The sequence below is a fragment of the Hibiscus syriacus genome, unplaced genomic scaffold (genome assembly GCF_006381635.1).
Source record: "Hibiscus syriacus cultivar Baekdansim isolate YM2019G1 unplaced genomic scaffold, ASM638163v2 tig00110503_pilon, whole genome shotgun sequence".
Lineage (NCBI taxonomy): Eukaryota > Viridiplantae > Streptophyta > Magnoliopsida > Malvales > Malvaceae > Hibiscus > Hibiscus syriacus.
The window spans coordinates 7,062,626-7,083,043 of record NW_024062764.1 but is presented as its reverse complement, the minus strand read 5'-3'; the positions used below and the strand labels follow the sequence as shown (position 1 = coordinate 7,083,043).

Genomic DNA, 20,418 nt, shown 5'->3' with positions numbered 1-20,418 from the left:
ATGAAACGAAGAAATAGGAAGCAATCCTCGTTTTTCTTTTCATTTTCTTGGGGGTTTTTGAGGGAATAAAATGGTAAACCCTGGATTTTTTTACAAGAAACCCGGAAATAGTTTTGTTATAGAAATCATTCCTTTATAATTTTTTCTTTTTTGCAAAAAATTCTGGTTGATTTTACTTTATATTCCGAAAACCGGGAAAAAATTCATGGGAAACATCGGAAGTAGCCGAGTGAATGGCCGGAGAAGACACGGAAGCCGGCGGAACCACCCTCCGCCACTACCGCCGCCTCCTCCGGCTCGGCCGCAAACTGAAATCCCCGCCAACCGCTATGTCTTTGCCGCCGCAACCCCTTACCCGCCCCAAAATCTGAACACCAACCCGCCCCAGTACTACCAGTACCCAGGGCAGCCGCCCGTGCCGTTGCCGCTTCCGGCGCCTTACGATCATCATCACCACCACCACCGTTGGGGTGGGCCCCATATAGAACCCTCCAATTGGGGTCGGTATGCTTACCGACCGATGATTCCACCCCCGCCGGTGCCGTATATAGAGCATCAGAAGGCGATCACTATAAAGAACGACGTTAATTTGAAGAAGGAAACTTTGAAATTCGAAGCCGATGAGCTGAATCCCGGCAAGTACTTGGTTTCTTTCACGTTTGATGCCACTGTTGCTGGAAGGTATAAAAATCCACTCTCTTTTGAACGTGAATCTAATGGTTGTAGTTATGAATTTCTCGATTTTATAAAATTTTGGAACGAAAATAAATTTTCAGTACAAAATATTTAAATTATAATAGAATCGAGAACAGCAGTCTGTAAATAGCTGTTTGTATCTGATTTTATTTCATAGTATTTGGTTTGTTCTGCAAACAGGATGACTGTTATTTTCTTTGCAAAAGGAGGTGAAGACTGTAATCTGACAGCAATGAAGGAAAGTATTCTACCCCCAGTGATTTTACCATTCGAAAAAGGTCTAGTACAGAAGTTTAGATTGCCCCCTGGGACAGGGATCGATTTCTTTATGTTCGAGGAGTCGGAACTTCTCAAACTATTCGAAGTCGATATCTATCATCTGGCCGTGAAAGCCGAGGCAACGCCGCTCGGCGAGAACTTGTCAAACGGTAACCAAGAGTCGGGAGCCATGAATTCTCAGATAACGCAGGCGGTGCTCGAGAAGGACAAGGGCGAATACCAGACGAAAGTAGTGAAACGGATCCTGTGAGTGAACGGGTTGAGGTATGAGCTGCAAGAAATATACGGGATCGGGAATTCCGTCGACAACGATGTCGATGCAAACGATAGTGGAAAAGAATGCGTTATTTGCCTCTCGGAGCCTCAGGACACGACCGTTCTTCCATGCAGGCACATGGTACTATAAAAGTGAAAATGAAAAAAATGAAAAAATTGAATTAGTGCACGTACAATAATAAGGGTAAACTACACGGGAGACCACCAAACTATGGTCATTAATCAATCTTGTCACCGAATTATTTTTTGTTTCAATTCGCCCACCAAACTTTTTAATTGATTCAATCAGACCACTCTCCGTTAAAAAAAATGGAGAGTCCGACGTGGCTTTTAATAAATTGACATAATTATATAATTGTTCCTTAATATTTACATATTCTATCAATTTAATCACTATTTTAATTTAATTAAATAAATTTAACTATCAAATTAGAAAATGACACGTGTTAATGCATGATTGGAAGACCCCGTTGAGCTTGACTCTAGTCCGACTTTATGAAATGACTTGAGAGGTGTAGAATAAGTGGAAGCTCTCGGGCGGTTTTATTTATGAATTTTAAATTATTTAATTAATTGATTTTTTAACCAATCAGGTGGTGACACGTGTCACCACCCTAATTGAAATGGAAAATTAAATAACAGAGTTGCTCCCAAGCAGTTTCGAACCTGCGTTTAATGGGAGAAGAGTAACCAAGCACCCAAATCGTTGGGCCAAAGCTCCCCAATAATTCTAACTTACAACAATTTGTATTTAACTTGTACCGTTAAACAAATTATTTGGTTAAATAAATTTCAGTTCGATTAATGGTTATAGAAAAATATTTGGTTAATTTGATTCGGTTAATAAATTTCAAATAAATTTCGGTTTGATTAACGGTTAAGGAAAAAATAATTTATTTGAAAATTATTAACCGAACAAAATTAACCGAATTTTTTTCTTTAACATTAATCGAACCGAAATTATTTGAATGTTATTTGAACCGAAATTTATTTGAAAATTATTAACCGAACCAAATTAACTGGATTTTTTCTTTAAAATTAATCAAACCGAAATTATTTAACCGTTAATCGAACCAAAATTTATTTGAAAATTATTAACCGAACCAAATTCTTTAACCATTAATCGAACCGAAATTATTTGATCGTTAATCGCACCCAAAATTATTAACCGAATAAAATAAATTATTTTTTCTTTAACCGTTAATCGAACCGAAATTTATTTGAAAATTATTAACCAACCAAATCAACTGAATGTTTTCTTTAACCATTAATCGAACAGAAATTATTTGACCGTTAATAGAATCGAAATTTATTTGAAAATAATTAACCGAATAAAATAAATTATTTTTTCCTTAACCTTTAATCGAACCGAAATTTATTTGAAAATTATTAACCGAAATGAATTAACCGAATTTTTTATGTAACCATTAATCGAACTGAAATTTATTTAACCAAATAATTTGTTTAACGATACAAGTCAAATACAAATTGTTGTAAGTTAGACCCATTCGGGAGCTTTGGCTCAACGGTTTGGGCGCTTGGTTACTCTTTGCCCCTTTGGACATAGGTTTGAAACTCCTTGGGCTCAACTTTGTTGTTCAATTTTCCATTTCAATCAGGGTGGTGACACGTGTCACCACCTGATTGGTTAAAAAATTAGTTAATTAAATAATTTAAAATTCTTAAATTAAACCTTCCAATCATGTATTGACACATGTTATATATTTTAATTGGACAAATAAATTTATTTAATTAAATTAAAATAGTGACTAAATTGATAGAATATGTAAATATTAAGGACCAATTATATAATTATGCCAATTTATTAACGTACACATCACCAAATTAACGGTCGTTTTTTTAACGGAGAGTGGTCTGATTGAATCAATTAAAAAGTTTGGTGGTCAAATTGAGACAAAAAATAGTTCGGTGGCAAGATTGATTAATGACCATAGTTTGGTGGTCTTTCGTGTAGTTTACCCTAAAATATAAATTGAAAGATGAATATAACACCTACCCTCACACTATCTACTCAAATATGATTTTATTAAAATAAAAATCCTACCTGAGCATGCTTTTTACTCAACATGATTTATTTCGCAAAATAATCATAACCACATAGTATCTAGTTCGCATGCTCTTGTTCGAAAAATTATTCATTCTATGTAGCAAATATTAAAGATGCAAAGTCATTCTTCCTTTGTGTGCATCTATTAGGGTGACTACTATCGAACATAACTTCGACATTATTGCTGACGACAATGGTTCACTATATGTATGGTTTTGGTTCTAGGAAAAAAGGTACTTGAATTGTCCTTAATGTTGGTGCCCCATTGGGCGGCCAAACCCTCAATCCTCATCCATTATAGACTTAAGTGGATCGAGTTCAATTCGAGGAAGCATATTCCTTATGTCTACACGGAGGGCTACTCACGAAGATCATAAGGGCATGTACTCCGAGAGTGATTCACTAGGCTATGCGGAGGTCTACTCACGAAGGCACTAGCGACTCACTCCCACTTAGCGAGACAAAGCTCAGATATAAAGCTTATGATATGCAAATGTACGTGATGTGTGTGAGAAGGAACTCACAAACATTTTGACAAAGATAAAATAAATCAAGACTCGATTAACACTCTACAGCGCCCAAAATTTGTACCCTCGATTATACCTTATTTAAGTAGTGGGACTTTATATATTTGAATTTAAAATTTAAGTTACAATCATCTTTACTTCTTATGAATTTTGAAAAGATTGAATTTATTTATAAAATACTTGACTCGATAAAGGTGATTTAATTCACTCGGCTTTATTTAAAAATAGTGTCCTCTTACAACATGGATTAACGGAAATTGAAATCCAGTTACTTTGAATAATTAAAAAAACATAAAAAAAACATATACATTATTTATGAATGCAACAATGATATGATATGTACAAGATGGATGAAATATCAAATATAACATGCCAAAAATAATAACAATAAATAATAGAAAAGGACCCACTGAATGTTTATATTAATTAAATTGAAATTAACGTGGTGTTCTTTCACTCGTACATCTTAAGAAATCGAACCTCAACTATTTTGGAGGTTTTCCCATTGACCGTTCTTCATTCAAGATATTTCCCTAAAAAATAGATATAACTTGATTTTTATGAAAATATTTTATTATATAAAGAGAATACGAGTGTATCTAAAAAGAGAACCTTTATCAAAATTGAATAAAATCGTTTATCTTGATTTTCAAATACTATAAATTATAAATTAATAATAATGCAAAATGCCCTCTTTACTCGAATAACCCCGGAAGGACACTCCGACGGTAAGCAGCAACGACGGTGCGACACTGCAGGGCAATAGGCGGCGGCGGCGATGGGGAGACTAGGGTGTAACCCTAATTTTGTTGGATTGTTGCATGTGGGATTTAGGGTTTCCAAAATGTTAGGTCTTGTAATTTGTAATCGAGCATTTAATATTATTAAATAAAATAAAAAATATTATTAATTATTTAATATATTTATAATATAATAATAAATAAAATAAAAAAAAGCCGAACCGAGTAAAAATGGGCGTCTATAATATATATGTGATTTATCTTGTAGATGCATATACTAAAACCACTAAAACAAATTACATTTTGTGGGTAAATAAACTCATATTTCAATCAGAGATATGCAATGCATTCATTCTCAACTTTAACTATAACTAGTGATGTTCTAAATTCATTTTGAGAACATATAACACATGATCTGCATGTTCTTTAAATTTATGCAAATCTCAATAATTTTTGCATCACTATTAATTGGGATGGCCTAACCAATCATGCTAACTAACTAAAGTTGTTTAAATTTGTAAACTTTTGGTTTACTATACCATATGTAGTACAAACAAAAGAAGTTGGACAATTTTAAGATATAAGTTTTCTCAAAACTTAAAAAATACACTATCCATTATAAAATTATTTATTCCAAGGAGAATAATATAGCTCTTGAGCTTTCAAAAGATTTGGTACTACAAAACTAATAATATAATAATTTACTATAAGAAATGTAACAAATAAAAATGGATCATGGTAAGTGTATCTAGAAGTTGTTAACAATATCATTACCATCATGTTTGTCTTTATATAGATTATCAAACAAATTTTCTTTCATGATAAAATCATAACCACAAACAAAAATATTAAATCCCAATTGACATAAGGAAATAACTTGCATTTACTTCAAAGAACGAAAAAGAAAATCATTTATTATAAACATCAATCCACAATTTAAAAAGCAATGTGATGAAAACTTTACTGTTAAAAAGTGTATCGAAAAACTATCGTTATATATGAGCTTCGCTTGGTGCAAAAGAAAAACATATTTTCATTAATCCCATATAAACAAATAAAATGGAAGTGTGTTCTTATTTATAACATCAGGAAAGCATATTAACACTTCCAAAATCATTTAATAATGTTAAAACGTATCACAAATTTATATGTATTTATAATATTATCTAACATTAATATGTAATCAAACTATAATAAATATATGATCGATATCTAGATGAAAAATAAAATGAACTACCATATGAAAAATAGTATGAAATAACTCAAAATATGGTTTATTTAGCTTGTATGAACACATGATGAAAAACAAGTTCAATCATATTAGATTAGGATGCACTCAATGGAAAATTAATAATAATAAACAATCTGAAATTTAATCCAGCAAATTCATAAAAGTAAAAAACTTTTGTATGTCTCACAGTACCCGCTAAAAGGTAAATACTTCCTTTGCATTTAAAAGTTTAGTTAATTTAGTGGGCATACCTTCCTAAGGCACTAAACTGCAAAATCAAACTATGAGGATAACAAAAACTCAATAATTTTTTGTATAATTTTTTTTATCTGAAATTGTGGTACGTTGACGATTAGAAATTTAATCTGTATCATTCGAGATTCTGATTGAAGAGTGTGCATGATGAATCTAATTTTGAGTTGTGTGTTGATAGCGTGTTATAAAATAATCTAAACAAAACAATAAGAAGAGCAATAAGGAGAAGATATATAAGGATAAAGGGAGAGAACTGTATTATTATCTTAATAAATTGTATACAATACTTTCTCTGAATTTCATATTTATAAGCATAAGGAGTATATATCATATATGACTCTAACTCTAATTATATTAATCTCCTAATAATACTAAAGTATACTAAAACCCTATCTTATAAATAGATGTAGAAATAAAGATCCACATAAATAAATATTCACAACAATAATTGATTAATGGAAAATTCATTATAAAAAAATCTCAGAGGATATGCAGATATTTTCAAACTATAAAAGATAAGTGAAATTTCCACCAAACCTTATAGGAAATGTCTTCTGCCTAATTTTGAAATACTTACAAATAAATACAGATAATTTTGTTTATCAATATATATATATATATATATATATGAACTTATAATGGGAATTTATCTTATTTTTCTATTCTAGGGTTTTGCCCTTTTTCCTATGCTTTTGACAGTTTTCTAGGGTTTTACCATTGCTTGATTAAGTGTTTCTGTTTAGCATTGTTTGTTGTTTAGTACGGGATCTGGCCTTACTCTTTGGTTGCGACTCTTCTTCGATCCTTTCTGATAGCCAATATAGAGCAAAGGTTGAATGATCTCCAATTAGACGATGATGAAGATGAGATTTTGGCCCTGGAAGCTTGGGTTGATGGTTCGGGTATTTCTTATGAACACTGCATTATAGGTTATTTTCTTACTTATAGTTTGATCAATTTTCAGATTATGAGAGCAACCTTGGCGAGTTTGTGGCACCCTCTTGGAGGGATAGCAATCTCGGATCTGGGTGAGGAGAGGTATTTATTCAGATTGTTTCATACGGTGGATGTGGACAGAATTATGCGTGATGGCCCGTGTTATTTTAATGTTCACTTGTTAGTTTTCCACCGTCTTGGTCCTAGGGAGAATCTATTAACAATTCAATTTCATACTGTGGATTTGGATACGTTTCAATGATCTCCCTACTGGCTTTTTTTTCAGAATCAGTTGCAAATCTCCTTGGCAATCTCATTGGAGAGTTCATAGAGTATGACTCCTTAGCCATTACTGTGAGAAAGGTGCCATTATATCAAAATAATTACTGCATTTTCATTGACAAACCAATGAAGAATTACATGGTTTATACAGCACTTGGTTGTTGAACCAAGAAGCAAACTTCCTAACAGACTTTGACAAATATAACCGTGTAACAACAGCCTAACAACCTATGGTTCTAATTGTCTGCAACCCAGCATACACCATCAACTATGAGCTTAACTACAAGCTTCTTGAATCTTCTCCATGCACACCATACAGCATACCCTGAAGCTCGAGCAATGTTAGAGCATGATCATTGATGTTCACTAACTCATTATGCTAACATTCCCTCTACTTCTTCTTTTGTTCTTCTGACCTTGAACACACTATTACAGCAAGCTCTAAAAACTAATTACAACTAATTTTTAACATTCAACCTTCTTGATGAAAAGATGAACACCCAAAACGAAAGTGCGATACATCTTTCCGTTCGATTTGAATCGGAAGTGCCAATGCTTCCTTCCGTTCGATTTGAATCGGAAGTGTCAATGCCTCATTCCGTTCGATTTGAATCGAAACTGCTGATGCCTCATTCTGTTCTATTTGAATCGGAAGTGCGATGCTTTCTTTCGTTCTTCTTATTCACCTTCATTTCTTTCTTTTTCCGAGCCCGCTGCCTTAGCTCTTGTGCTTTGACCTTCATCTCTTCCGGTGTAAGAGAAGGTTTAGGTGCCTCAGCATTTTTATTGACAGATACCTTGGGCATCTCATCTATGTTTGGACCAGCATCATGCTTAACTACCCAGTTCACGGCAACCTCAAGACTTGTGTTACCAGAAAAGTGGATAGTATGTATTGCTTGTGCGGTAGGGAAACCCGTCGCTTCCAGATCTTCAAGCAGTTTTTTGCCAACCTCTGGCACAACCATCTCTTCAGACTGGCTGGTGCTACCTACATCAACAGCCTCTTCTGAGTCCATTGCTACCTTTGGGACCTCCAAATTGATTGGTTTTGCTACCTCCAAAGTCTTATCTACTAACTCGGTATGCCCTGTTCGGTTTGTATGCAAATCGCTTTCTGTTTTGGATCGGCATGGTTTGTCACAAGGGAAGCAAACAAGATTGAGAACCTTCGATAAATTGAAAACAGTATACCAAACCTCATTAGTAAACTCAGGTCCATACACAGCAGATGATGAGGAACAGTGTAAACTTAGACTCATTTGGTGTAAACCGAGACCAGTGAACATCAGTTGAAGAACAATGACAACCCAATGAAGTTTGCATGCATCCATTAAGAAGGGAATGAGTTCAAGATAGCATACAACGTATGAATTGACCATTGTTGAATTGAAATGGAAGAAACAGTGGCGTTGAGGCATCAGATTAATCAATCAAGCCCAGTGATTTCCTCGTAACAAAATCAACTCTGAGATCAGGTACGGTGGATAGCGATGGACGGTGGTTGAGAATTCGGTGACTGATCGGTGTTTAGAAAGAAAATAACAACAAATGCAAACGAAATAAAGATGGCCGCAGGATCATCGGCGAATGATACCATGTGAGAAAGGTGCCATTATATCAAAACAATTACTGCATTTTCATTGACAAACCAGTGAAGAATTACATGGTTTATATAGCACTTGGTTGCTGAACCAAGACGCAAACTTCCTAACAGACTTTGACAAATATAACCGTGTAACAACAGCCTAACAACCTATGGTTCTGATTGTCTGCAACCCAGCATACACCATCAACTATGAGCTTAACTACAAGCTTCTTAAATCTTCTCCTTGCACACCATGCAGCATACCCTGAAGCTCGAGCAATGTTAGAGCATGATCATTGATGTTCACTAACTCATTTTCATACTGTGGATTTAGATACGTTTCAATGATCTCCCTACTGGCTTTTTTTCAGAATCAGTTGCAAATCTCCTTGGCAATTTCATTGGAGAGTTCTTAGAGTATGACTCCTTAGCCATTACATATGGTATTAGGGAAGTATTAGGGCCCGTGTTCGGCTAGATGTTCGTATTTTTTAAACAAAATAAGAAATTAGCATTGCCCAATAGGAAGGTGGTTATGTTACTTTTCAATATGAGAAGTTGAGCCTGTTTTATTTTCTGTATGGTAAGTTGGGTCACGGAGAGAGTTTCTTCCCTCTACGAATCTCTTAGAACATGACAGAAGTTGTGTTTCAGTGGGACGTTTCTTTGTGAGCCCCCCAAAGCAACGAGGAGTAGTTCACTGTCATTGGCTCTGAGAGGAATGTGATGAGGTAAAGGGACGAGTTCGGTGAAGAGTATAAATGTTGGTTTCGGTAAAGAGAATTTGAGGGCGGGTGGTACCAGGGATGGAAGGAATGAGCGTATCCAGGGGTCTTTTGCTCTGTCTATCCTTGACCAGAATAGGTTTTGGCTACTAAGACCTCCATGGATGTGATTATGATCTAAGCGAATGACAATATTACGGTGAAAAGAGGGGATATTGTTAAACGTTAGCAATATTCCTCTAGCCATAATGGTGTTGTTGAAGACATGAGTTCTTGCAAGGATCTCATTAGACCAACGACAGATCTGCAATCCTAGGTCAACCGATCTCAATGAAGCTCATGTACTAGAACATCCGGGGTTTGGGTTCGAGCGATTAAGCATATCCGACATTTACTGAGAGACGTTAACCCAACTGTAGTTATTTTATTAAAACAAAACTATAACATGTTAATATGGAAATTGTTCACAAATCTCTTGCTTTTTCGAATGGTTTGGAGGTTAATTCGTTTGATAGTAGTGGTGGTTTGTGTTTAGCTTGGCGTATGATTGTGTAATGACTTTGCGTTTTTTTTGGAAAGGCACATCGATGTGGTGATAAAAGAGGCTGAAGATGGGGTGGTTTGCCAATGTACGGGGTTCTATGGAACACCAGAAGAGAGCATGCGATGTGAATCATAAGAATTATTGAGGAGGTTGAATGCTAGGCCAGATATCCCATGGTTGGTCATTGGTGATTTTAATGAGATTTTTTTTGCTTCAAAAATGGTGGCCTTATTCGGAGTGAGAGACAAATGGATGTTTTTCATAATTGTTTGGTTGATTGTGGACTTGAAGACATTGGGTACTCGAGATCTTGATTTACTTAGGAGAGGGCTATCGTTTAGAGACAAATATTAGAGAGATGCTAGATAGGGGTTGTAAATGAAAAGTGGTTTGATAAATTTTCGCACTACTCTTTGTCTCATTTGGTATCCTCGTTTGGTATCCTCGAAGTTGGACCATTTTCAATTGCTTCTCAACATTAAAGTCGAGGGGAGTACCTATCGGCAGTGCCACTTCAGATTTGAAGCTTCGTGGCTTTTATAGGAGAATTACGAATCTGAGGTACGTTGGCTTTGGGAATCTTCTTCTGGCTCGGTTCTTGATAGATTGAATTATATTAGTCTTGGACTTGATAATTGGTTTTGTCGTGTGTGCAAGGCTAAACATATTACGGGGGAGGATTTAAAGCGAAGATTGTGTGAGCTTCAGGGGTTTGTTTTATTGAAGGAGGTTCTTGATAAAATTAAATATGTGAAACTTCGATTATACATGGAAACTGATAATTGAGCTCTATTGGGAGCAACGTGCGAGAGCCAATTGACTTAAGAACGGAGACAATAATACCAGGTTCTTTCACAATTATGTTACTCAGAGAAAACATAAAAATCGAATATTATTTCTTGACAGGGCTGATGATACTCGGTTGGAAGGTGTTGAGGTGATTGGTGAGAAAGTTAAATCCTATTTTCATTCCTTGCTCTCTTCTTTGACTACCACAATTGATGATTGAACTTTGGAGAGAATTCATCCGACTAACGACTGAGATGAATACTGCTTTGTTGAAAGATTTCACTTATGAAGAGGTGACATTCGCTGTGAAGACTATATGCCCGCTCAAAGCCTCGGGGCCTTATGGTTTGGAGGCTATTTTTTATCAGCATTTTTGGCACATTTTTGGTTTGGAAGTGGCAGGATATTGTGTTGATTTACTCCATGGACATAATGTGATGTCGCTGGTTAATCGAACTCACGTCGTTCTTGTTCCAAAAGTGAAGTCTCCCTCTAATTAGTCTTTGCAATGTCCTTTACAATATACTCTCAAAGGTGCTCATGATGAGAATGTAGAATTTGTTACATTTATGCATCGATGAAGTTCAGAGTGCATTTTTACCAAGCCACCTTATTACTGATAATATTCTGGCTACATATGAAATTCTTCACTCCAAACTTAAAAGGCGTACAGGTCAACGGGGTTTTTTTCGCTTTGAAGGTTGATATGAGTAAGGCGTATGATAGAACTGAGTGGGATTTTATTTGGGAGGTGATGAATCGCATGGGTTTTCATCTTGACTAGATCCAGTTTATGAAGACATGTGTGTGCTCAGTCTCCTACGCTGCTGGGGTTAACGGTATCATGGGGGATATGTTTTACCCGAAACAGGGTCTTCGATAAGGGGACCCTCTTAGTCCTTATCTCTTCTTGATTTATAGTGAAGGCTTATCTGCACTCATCCGACAATCGCTTACTTTAGGGAGGATGCAGGGTGTCTGCATTAACAGGTACAATCTGGTTATTTCACACTTACTTTTTGTGGATGACTCTTTAATTTTTAGAGAGACTAATTTGAGGGTGGCTAGTGAAATAAAATAGATTCTTCGTATCTATGGAAGTACTGATCAACTGATAAACTATGAGAAATCGGGGCTGTTTTTTATTTCCAATGTTATTGATGCAAATAGGGCTGATGTGAAATGAATCCTTGAAGTTGATAGCTCACCCAATCCAGAAAAGTATTTAGGATTATCGGCACTGGTGAGTCAAAATAAGAGACAATCGTTTGTCTACTTTAAGGATAGATTCTTTTCTCGTATACATGCCTAGAGTATTTGTTTCATTTCTCGGGGGAAAGGAAGTTTACATAAAGTCAGTGATCCATGCACTTCCCGTTTATGAAATGAATTGCTTTCTTCTTCCGAAGAGTTTGGTTAACAGTCTGGATGGTTTAATGGCATGGTTCTGGTGGAGGAAGACTGTTGAAATGAAAGGGATACATTGGTGTACATGGAAAGCGTTATGTGATTTAAAGAAGGCATGGGGTTAGGCTTTTGATACTTGTCCAAGTTTAATGTGGCTTTATTGGCGAAGCAGGGGTGGTGTTTGATGATGTATCCTGAATCTTTGGTGAGCAGAATTTTTTGAGCTAAGTATTTCCCTACGTCAAATTTTATGCATTCTAGATTGGGTTCGTATCCATCGTATGTTTGGAGGAGTATTTGGAGGCCTAGAGGATTATTAGAAAAGGTATTCGATGAAGCATTGGATCTAGCACTTTTGTTTCAGTTTGGAATGTTTATTGGCTCCCTATGTTCCCGCAGGGTAGGGTCACTTCTCCACATTCTGTTTTAGTATAACGTGTTTCAGATATTTTAGAGGTAAATGGCAAGTTGTGGAATAGGTCTTGTTCGAGGTATCTTTGTTGAAAGTGAGGCCGATTTAATCCTTAATATTCATATTCCATTGATGGCTTTGGAAGATTGTCTTGTATGGAGTGGGGAATGGTCAGGGGTCTTCACTGTGAGAAGTGGTTACAAACTATTGATAAATATTGACAGTGGGACAAATTTGTCGCAAGAGAGTTATAAGAAGATTTGGGAAAACAAATGTCATCAGAAAATAAAGCATCAAATGTGGCGTTTTACCCGTGACTTTGTCCCTACAAAGATGAATTTGTTTCATAAGCGGGTAATTAATAACCCTCGGTGCACTACTCTAGTAGAGTCAAACGAGCATGTGATTCGTGACTATTGGTTTGCAGGATTAATCTGGGGGGTACTTGCCTATAGTTAGCCTGTGACTGGTCAGCAATGGACAATTAAAGAGTGGTTATCTTAGTTTTTTAACATCTATCCAGTAAAGAAGCATGGTGAGATTTTAACAATAGTTTGGACACTTTGGTCCTCTAGAAACAAGCTTTATCATGAAGGTAAAGTTATACCTACCAGACAACTTGCATCGTTCATTCGGGCTCATTGCAAAGAGTTCGTTGAGGGCTCCCAGGCACTCCAACCTTCCTTTTTAATGACTGAGGTTAACTGGTCCCCCCCTTCACCTTCAAAAGTTAAGACTAATTTCGATGCAAGTTTCTTGCACAGTAGTAAGGAAGCATGGTCAGGTGTGGTTATCAAAGATGAAGCAGCTGCAAGACAGAGAATATGGGGTGTTACCTCGGCGATGGCTGTTGAAGCAACAACCGCTGTGCACACAATCTTCTTTTCCAGAGAATTAGATTTCATGCATGTCGAATTTGAGGGTGATTCTCTTGCCATAATTCAAAAATTACAGAGTCAAAGTAAAGATTGGTCTAAAGTACGAACCTTGGTTTCTAATGGCCAACGGTTGGCTTCATCTATGCAAGATGTGTCGTTTCGATTTGTCCACCGGTCTGGAAATTTGGCAGCTCACCTTCTTGCGAAAGATTCCACAGCAGGTAGCAAAGACCTCTTTTGGGTCGAGGAAGCTCTGATATTAGTTATGGAGCAAGTGGCGAAGGATCAAAGGTGGTTCAATCCGCCTTAGAGTAAAGTTTCCACAGTGTTTTCAAGCTTTTCGGTTTGATATTGGGATTTTCTTTTCAGCTTCTCTGTGTTCGCGACTGGGTTTCATAAAGATGGGGGAAGTTTTGGTCCGGTTGTGTTTTGTTTTTTTAGCTTGTTTTACCTTTTGAGTTTTCTTTTTCAGACTTTTTATTTGTGTTTTGTGTATTTATGTTGGAAACTCTTGAACTGCCAGTTGGTGCCTCCTTTCCAGTTGTTTTATTTTTAATATACTCACAACCGACATTTAGTTCAAATATATATATATGAACTTATAATATGTACATGCAAACACTTATAAAGTTATGAATAATACATAATTATAAGAATTTGTTCAAAGGATGATAGTTGATAAAACATTTACATGCATGATACAGATTTCAATAACGTCATACATCACAAAATTAACAAAAACAAAATATAAAAAAATCAATAATTTATTTCAAAATTTAGAGGCAGATGTTGTAAAAAGTGGTGGAAGTGTTAAGGGTGTTATTGGAATTAAATCAAAATATAATATATAGTTTGAAACTTCAAAGACAGGGTGATCCAAGCCTCAAAAGTGAGTCTTGGAAGTACAAATATAAAGGTAGATCCCACTACTCAATTATGTCAAACATTTTACGTTTTAACATATATTTATAATGATTTTAAATAAATGCATAGTTTTTAAATTTAAAATTTAATTCAATTGAATATATATAATATTCATTTTAGCAAGTGACATATAATTATATAGGGTTTGGATTGAATCATATAAACGTTTTTTTTATTTTCATCTCATATTTAGACTTGTTTTTTTTATATAAGTATAGTTTTAATTAAAAATGTATATTTGTATAGTTTATTGATTAAAATATCGTATTTATTTATAATTTTTTATTAACTATTGGTATAATCTATTGATTAATTAATCTAGTTTGAATTTTGCAAAGTTTCATTATGGCGGCGATCCTCTCTAGTGGGGATGGCAACGAGTAGAGTTTTTAGTCAACCCGGCCTGAAAATATGTATCCTCCATCTGAACCCGACTCGATCCTAAAATTATATATCCTCCATCCGACCTATCCCCATCCGAAAAAATATATCCTCCACCCGACTCTAATCTGACCCAATTTTTTTAGAGTATAAATCCAACGTAATTAGACTCGACCCCGTATAAAATAAGAATTTAATTAAAAAATAATGATATTTTAAAGAAATTACATAATTCTCGGATAGGGTTGAGTCAGAGTTTTTTCACCCTCCACCCGAATCCAACCTCACCCCTTAAAATATTTGAATCGACCCAAACCCGAATTTTTAAAAAAAATCGACCCTATCGAGTTGGATCAAAACCCGTCAATTTCGAATTAAATTTTCATCCTTACTCCCAAATCCCAAGTCAGTTTATTCCATTCTTAATTGTCACGATTTGACATCGCTTAAGAAATTTAATGTATCATCTCACTAAATCAATTTATCATTGGTTGTTTAGAATTTTTTTTTAATCATTAACAACGTGTACTATTTTATAAATGTATTATTCCAATTCAGAACCTAGAGATTATAGAGATGATCAGAAATATATGTGGAATAATAGTCAACTGAATACTTGAGTAAAGCAAGAAAATTCATATATAGAGATATAAGCAAAGGGTAAATAATTGTGAACAAAGATAAGAGAGCTAAGACACCAAGCGAAACAACAAGAAGAACAAAATACATGCATGCATGCACTTGGAGTAATTTTTGCTCACTGATTAGTCATTTCAAACAAGGAATCGTGACCCCATTACTGACGATTCACAAGATGAACTTCTGTTACTTTTTCTGGGGTTTGATTAATTAATTCCCAGACTCCAACTCTGTCCCCCAATCACCACATTTTTCGAAACTAGATGCAGCCTTGTAAGTTGTAATTTGGGATAGCTTAACTCAGTGGTTGCTGCTGAATTGACTCAGACCCATGGTCGACCCAATTGATGCGAACTTGGCTAGTTCCTTGGGTAAAACCGCACAAGCAGGTTGATCATTGCTCATGCCAAGGAAATCCCTAGTCAAGCTCTGGTCAATTGAACTCGAACCGAGTTGCATCTTTAATCGACTCGGGCTCGGCTCACTTTGTTTCACTGCTCCCGTTTGTAACATCAGGTTGTTGCTTGACGCCATGAAACACTCTTGTTGACTGATGGAATGGGAAGAAAACGAGCTCATTACACCGAAAAACGACGTCAAGTTGCTCCTTGTTGAACCCATCTGCGCCGCTTTCTGCAAAAGCGCAGTTGCAGACATCGTTGTAGTAGCAGCAGACTTGGCCTGCTGCTGCTTGTTTTGAGTATCCGAGTAGAGAGACGAAAAGTTTTCTGTTGACTTCCCTTTGCTTTCACCTTCTTCTTTTAGCCCTTGTGGCAATGGCAATAGGAGAAGATTCGAATTCGTACCGAAATTGCCAATTGATGATGATGAACCAAAGAGATTGCCTGAAGCCATTTGAACCATCTCAGGCATACCTGGGCAATAACATTAACATGTTCCTAAGTTAAGTACCCATCATATCTCATGCAATACTTTTACCAAGATTATGCTCGTACACAGGATAGACGTAGAATTTTATATCAGGGAACGTAAACAAATTATCAGATACCTGATGTTGTCATCCCGTTGAAATCTTGTGTAAAATCCGAACCAAATTGATGGATTCCAGCAACATCAGGAGCTCCTCGGCCGGCAAATCCAATAGACATATTCACAATATCGTTTCTGAAATTCAGATTCGTGGCCGAAACTGATGAACTGAATCTCGCACTTTCTTCAGCCAAGGCATCACAAAACGCTCTATGTGTGATGAAACTGTCTTTTCTGCTCGTTTCAAAAGAACCGCAAATTCATTACACACGCCATTCATGACCTAATCATTAAAATTAATTCGAAACCCTTAAAACATGTAGTATTTGATTATTACGAGGATTCATGTATACCTGGAGAAGAGTGTCCCACAGTCACACTTGTACTCCCGAGTACCGCAAGTCTTGGAATGAGCTTTCCAGTCCGATTGAACAGCGTATTTCTTGGAACATTTCTCACACTTCCACTTCTTCTCTCCGTGTTTTCTGCTGAAATGTTTCTTTATCCCGGTGAGATCACCGAGCGCTCGAGAAGGATCATGGTGGGCGCAGGTTTTCTCAGGGCAAATGTAAACCTTCTTCCTGATCGCTTCTTTGTTGTTCCTTTGCTTCAGCTTCCATGGAAGATTGTGACCCCTCCGATGAAGCTGTAAGTTCTGGTCTCTCTGGAACCCTTTGTTGCATATTTCACATATGAATCTGTTGGTAGCCATTAGAGTTTTGGGAGACAAAGCAATAACTTCAGCATCCGGATCTGTCACAAGACAAAGAAAATAATAAAAACAAAGAAAAGGGTATTATCAAAAGAGAGAGATAAAGCAAAAACTCACCTGGATTTCCTGGAAGATTTCTCTTCTTCTTAACTGGAACAGATTTATAGTTAGGGTTTGCATGATTTTGTTCTTGATGAACAGAACCCCCTATAGAAAACGCATCAGCAGACATTTTTTTTGGGGAGGTATTTCAACTAAATTCTGATAACTGATAGTTGTAAGAAAAAAAACAGTATAAAACAAAAGGAAAACAAGGATTTCTCCCAACACAAGTAGATAAACGATTGGTGTGTATATATATATATATATATATATATATAATACTGACTCGGTGACTCAGCTTAAAGAGACAAGAAGAGCACAACTCAAGCTTAAATCTAAGACAATTCTCCCAACAAACAAATATACTTACTAAGGTTAGATCTGGTGTTTTTCCCCCTTTTTCAAGCACCAAAAACTGTTATCTTTCTTTCTCTTCCTTAGTCTTACATTTATTCAACTCTCGTTCTATTTCATGCACGAACACAATCGTTGAAATCAGCGGTTTGGGCGTGGAAGACAGCGACCAGCTGAAAATATATTGATTTTCGTAGTGGTTGTAGCAGCTTTTTGAGTTCAAACTGCCTAGCCTAGTTTAAAACAACTTGGTAGTATTTTAATAGTATCTGCAGTAAAACCTACAGAAAAAGGGTGAGATTTTCAGGAGGGCTTAGAGATGTGTTAATTTTTTGTCTAGTGAGTAGTGATGTGAGTCCATGAAAAAGGGACTTTTGGGGTTAAAAAGTGAAAGGGCTTTACAGCACATGATTAAACCATAATTAAAAGTAAGACCGGGTTTAGGGAAGACAGGGGGAAGAGATAAGGGATGGGGGTTCCCTGGAGAGAGTGAAAGGACGATTCGTGATACTTGTCTGGGAAAGTGGGACCCGCATTTGAACCGTGACTCAGGTGCTACACCTTCCTCAATCATCCCAAAATCCACTATTCCCCACCCATGTTTGTTGTTGTTATTCATCTCCGTCTTCATGATCATTCATCATTAGTATCTAATTATTCTACCTATACGCGTAGGGATCATAAATGGGTATAATTTCATAGATTTTGTATCGTATTTACTTTAATTGAAGTAAATATAGATATAAATTTAGTAGATAGTAAGTAGGAGTAGATGTAAAAAGTCATATCCGTGGTATATAGTAGATAGGTGATGGGTTTGAGATCTTACTCGCACCACATCCGTCTGCCTACTAATTATCCATTATGTAAATTTTGGATCATTATGAATTTGAGTATAATTTAAGATATTATTATATAAATCTTAAGATTTTATAGGGCTTAACTTGTATTTTAATCAAATGTTAAAGTATAAACACTTTTAGAATTAAAGATTGTCGTTTCTTCTATCTCAAATTGGTGGGCATGGGCAGGTACATACGGATACAGGATGAATGGTGGGCATCTAATTAGGTAGTGAGTGTGAAGATAAATTTGAGAATACACTCGCATGGACGTGTGTGAATTTAAAAATTTTATCTATCGTGGATGATGAGTAGATGATAGATACGAAAATATTAGGTGAGAATGGAGATGGAAGAAGGGGTAACCATACCTGCTCCTCCCGTTTTTTCCTCCCTATATATACATACTTTAAACAAACTAGATCAAGGGTAGAGCAAAAACATGTTGATGCACAACATGCTTGGTGGTTCAATGGGTCACAAGTGGAAGAGGTTGGTTGACAGATTCTAATTCATCATTTCTGAATTAGATAGAGGGTGGTTGACAATGGTAGAAGTTTATTCGTTTTTGATGAATTTTATAAAGATTTTAGATAGAGTAGACTTATTTAAGATTTTTTTAGAAGTGAAATGTGAATATTTATATTCTTTTATGTGTTATACATGATGATACCAACATTTATAAAATTTCTTATGCAAGATTAAAAGGTTTCTTCTCCTTCTCTCATTCTCTTCTTCTTTAGAGAACACACCATCTATTATCTTAAAATGGTCACCCACAATGAAAGTATCGACTGTGATTCTCCATCCAATTTAAAAAAGGTGAATCGTCTATAGTCATTGTAGACACCCATTTTCGTATGGGACTTCAAGGGTCTTTATTACATTATATAGTATATATGATAATATATATATATATAATAATTTCAAAAATATATAATATATATAGTTTTTAAAAATATATAATATAGTTTTTGAAAACATATTTTTGAAAATATATAATATATAGTTTTAAAAAACGGTTTTTGAAAATATATATAATATAGTTTTTGAAAACATATCATATATAGTTTTTAAAAAACGATTTTTTGAAACATATATATAATATAGTTTTTGAAAACATATTATTTTGAAAACATATAATATAGTTTTTAAAACAGTTTTGTGAAACATATATAATATAGTTTTTGAAACATATTATGTTGAAAACGTATATAATATATATATATTCAACGTAATATATAGTTTTTAAAACAGTTTTTGAAAACATATATAATATAATATAATCTTTGAAAACATATTATATTGTTTTTGAAATATAATATATATTATATAGTTTTAATACATACATATTATTAGTATGAGTATTAGTATTTTATTTTCCATTTTATTATATATATATATATATATATATTACTTTTTTTTCATTTCAGGTCCAAATTAAGGGTCCAAGTCCATAGTCCAATTTGGTCCAAGGAGAAGCCCAACCAGGTAGGAAGGTCTGACCTAGCCAGCCAACCCGGGAAGCCCAATAAGCCTAAGTTAGGGTTTTGCATTAAGGAAAGGCATTGTACGGTCAAGGGAGGTCAATAGCCAAATATGGCGCATGAGAATCACACATCGACAAAGGAAACCATGCGCTAGCAAATCTGGACTGAGCCATCCCAAGATTTCTGGCCAAGCAAATCGAGACTGAACCATCCCGAAATTTCCTACAAACCACGAATAACAAAACAACCCAAACAAATCAGAGATCGAGACTGCACAATCCCGGGTTGTTCGAAAACCACCACCAGTGGAGGGGTTATATAAACCCCACCAAGCCATCAGAAAGAACAGAA

The 20,418-nt window shown here is 35.4% G+C and overlaps 2 protein-coding genes and 1 long non-coding RNA gene across 3 annotated transcripts; 1 reads left to right on the top strand and 2 right to left on the bottom strand.

The window, feature by feature from the left end:
• Positions 1 to 125: 125 nt before the first annotated feature.
• LOC120129576 (probable E3 ubiquitin-protein ligase LOG2) lies at positions 126 to 1,445 on the top strand. The gene is made up of 2 exons (XM_039147040.1): positions 126 to 681; positions 877 to 1,445. Exons 1-2 carry the CDS (start codon positions 206 to 208, stop codon positions 1,223 to 1,225), a joined length of 825 nt encoding a protein of 274 aa, XP_039002971.1. The 5' UTR covers positions 126 to 205; the 3' UTR covers positions 1,226 to 1,445.
• Positions 1,446 to 10,982: 9,537 nt separating this feature from the next.
• Positions 10,983 to 14,057, bottom strand: LOC120129752. Its single transcript, XR_005516781.1, has 3 exons — positions 13,742 to 14,057; positions 13,592 to 13,633; positions 10,983 to 13,510 (listed from the first exon to the last, which is right to left on the bottom strand). It is a non-coding gene; the product is annotated as an uncharacterized LOC120129752 (long non-coding RNA).
• Positions 14,058 to 15,632: 1,575 nt separating this feature from the next.
• LOC120129657 (zinc finger protein JACKDAW-like) lies at positions 15,633 to 17,310 on the bottom strand. The gene is made up of 3 exons (XM_039147109.1): positions 16,921 to 17,310; positions 16,587 to 16,801; positions 15,633 to 16,452 (listed from the first exon to the last, which is right to left on the bottom strand). The coding sequence occupies exons 1-3, from the start codon at positions 17,277 to 17,279 to the stop codon at positions 15,878 to 15,880; spliced, it is 1,149 nt and encodes a 382-aa protein (XP_039003040.1). The 5' UTR covers positions 17,280 to 17,310; the 3' UTR covers positions 15,633 to 15,877.
• Between the last annotated feature and the right edge of the window lie 3,108 nt (positions 17,311 to 20,418).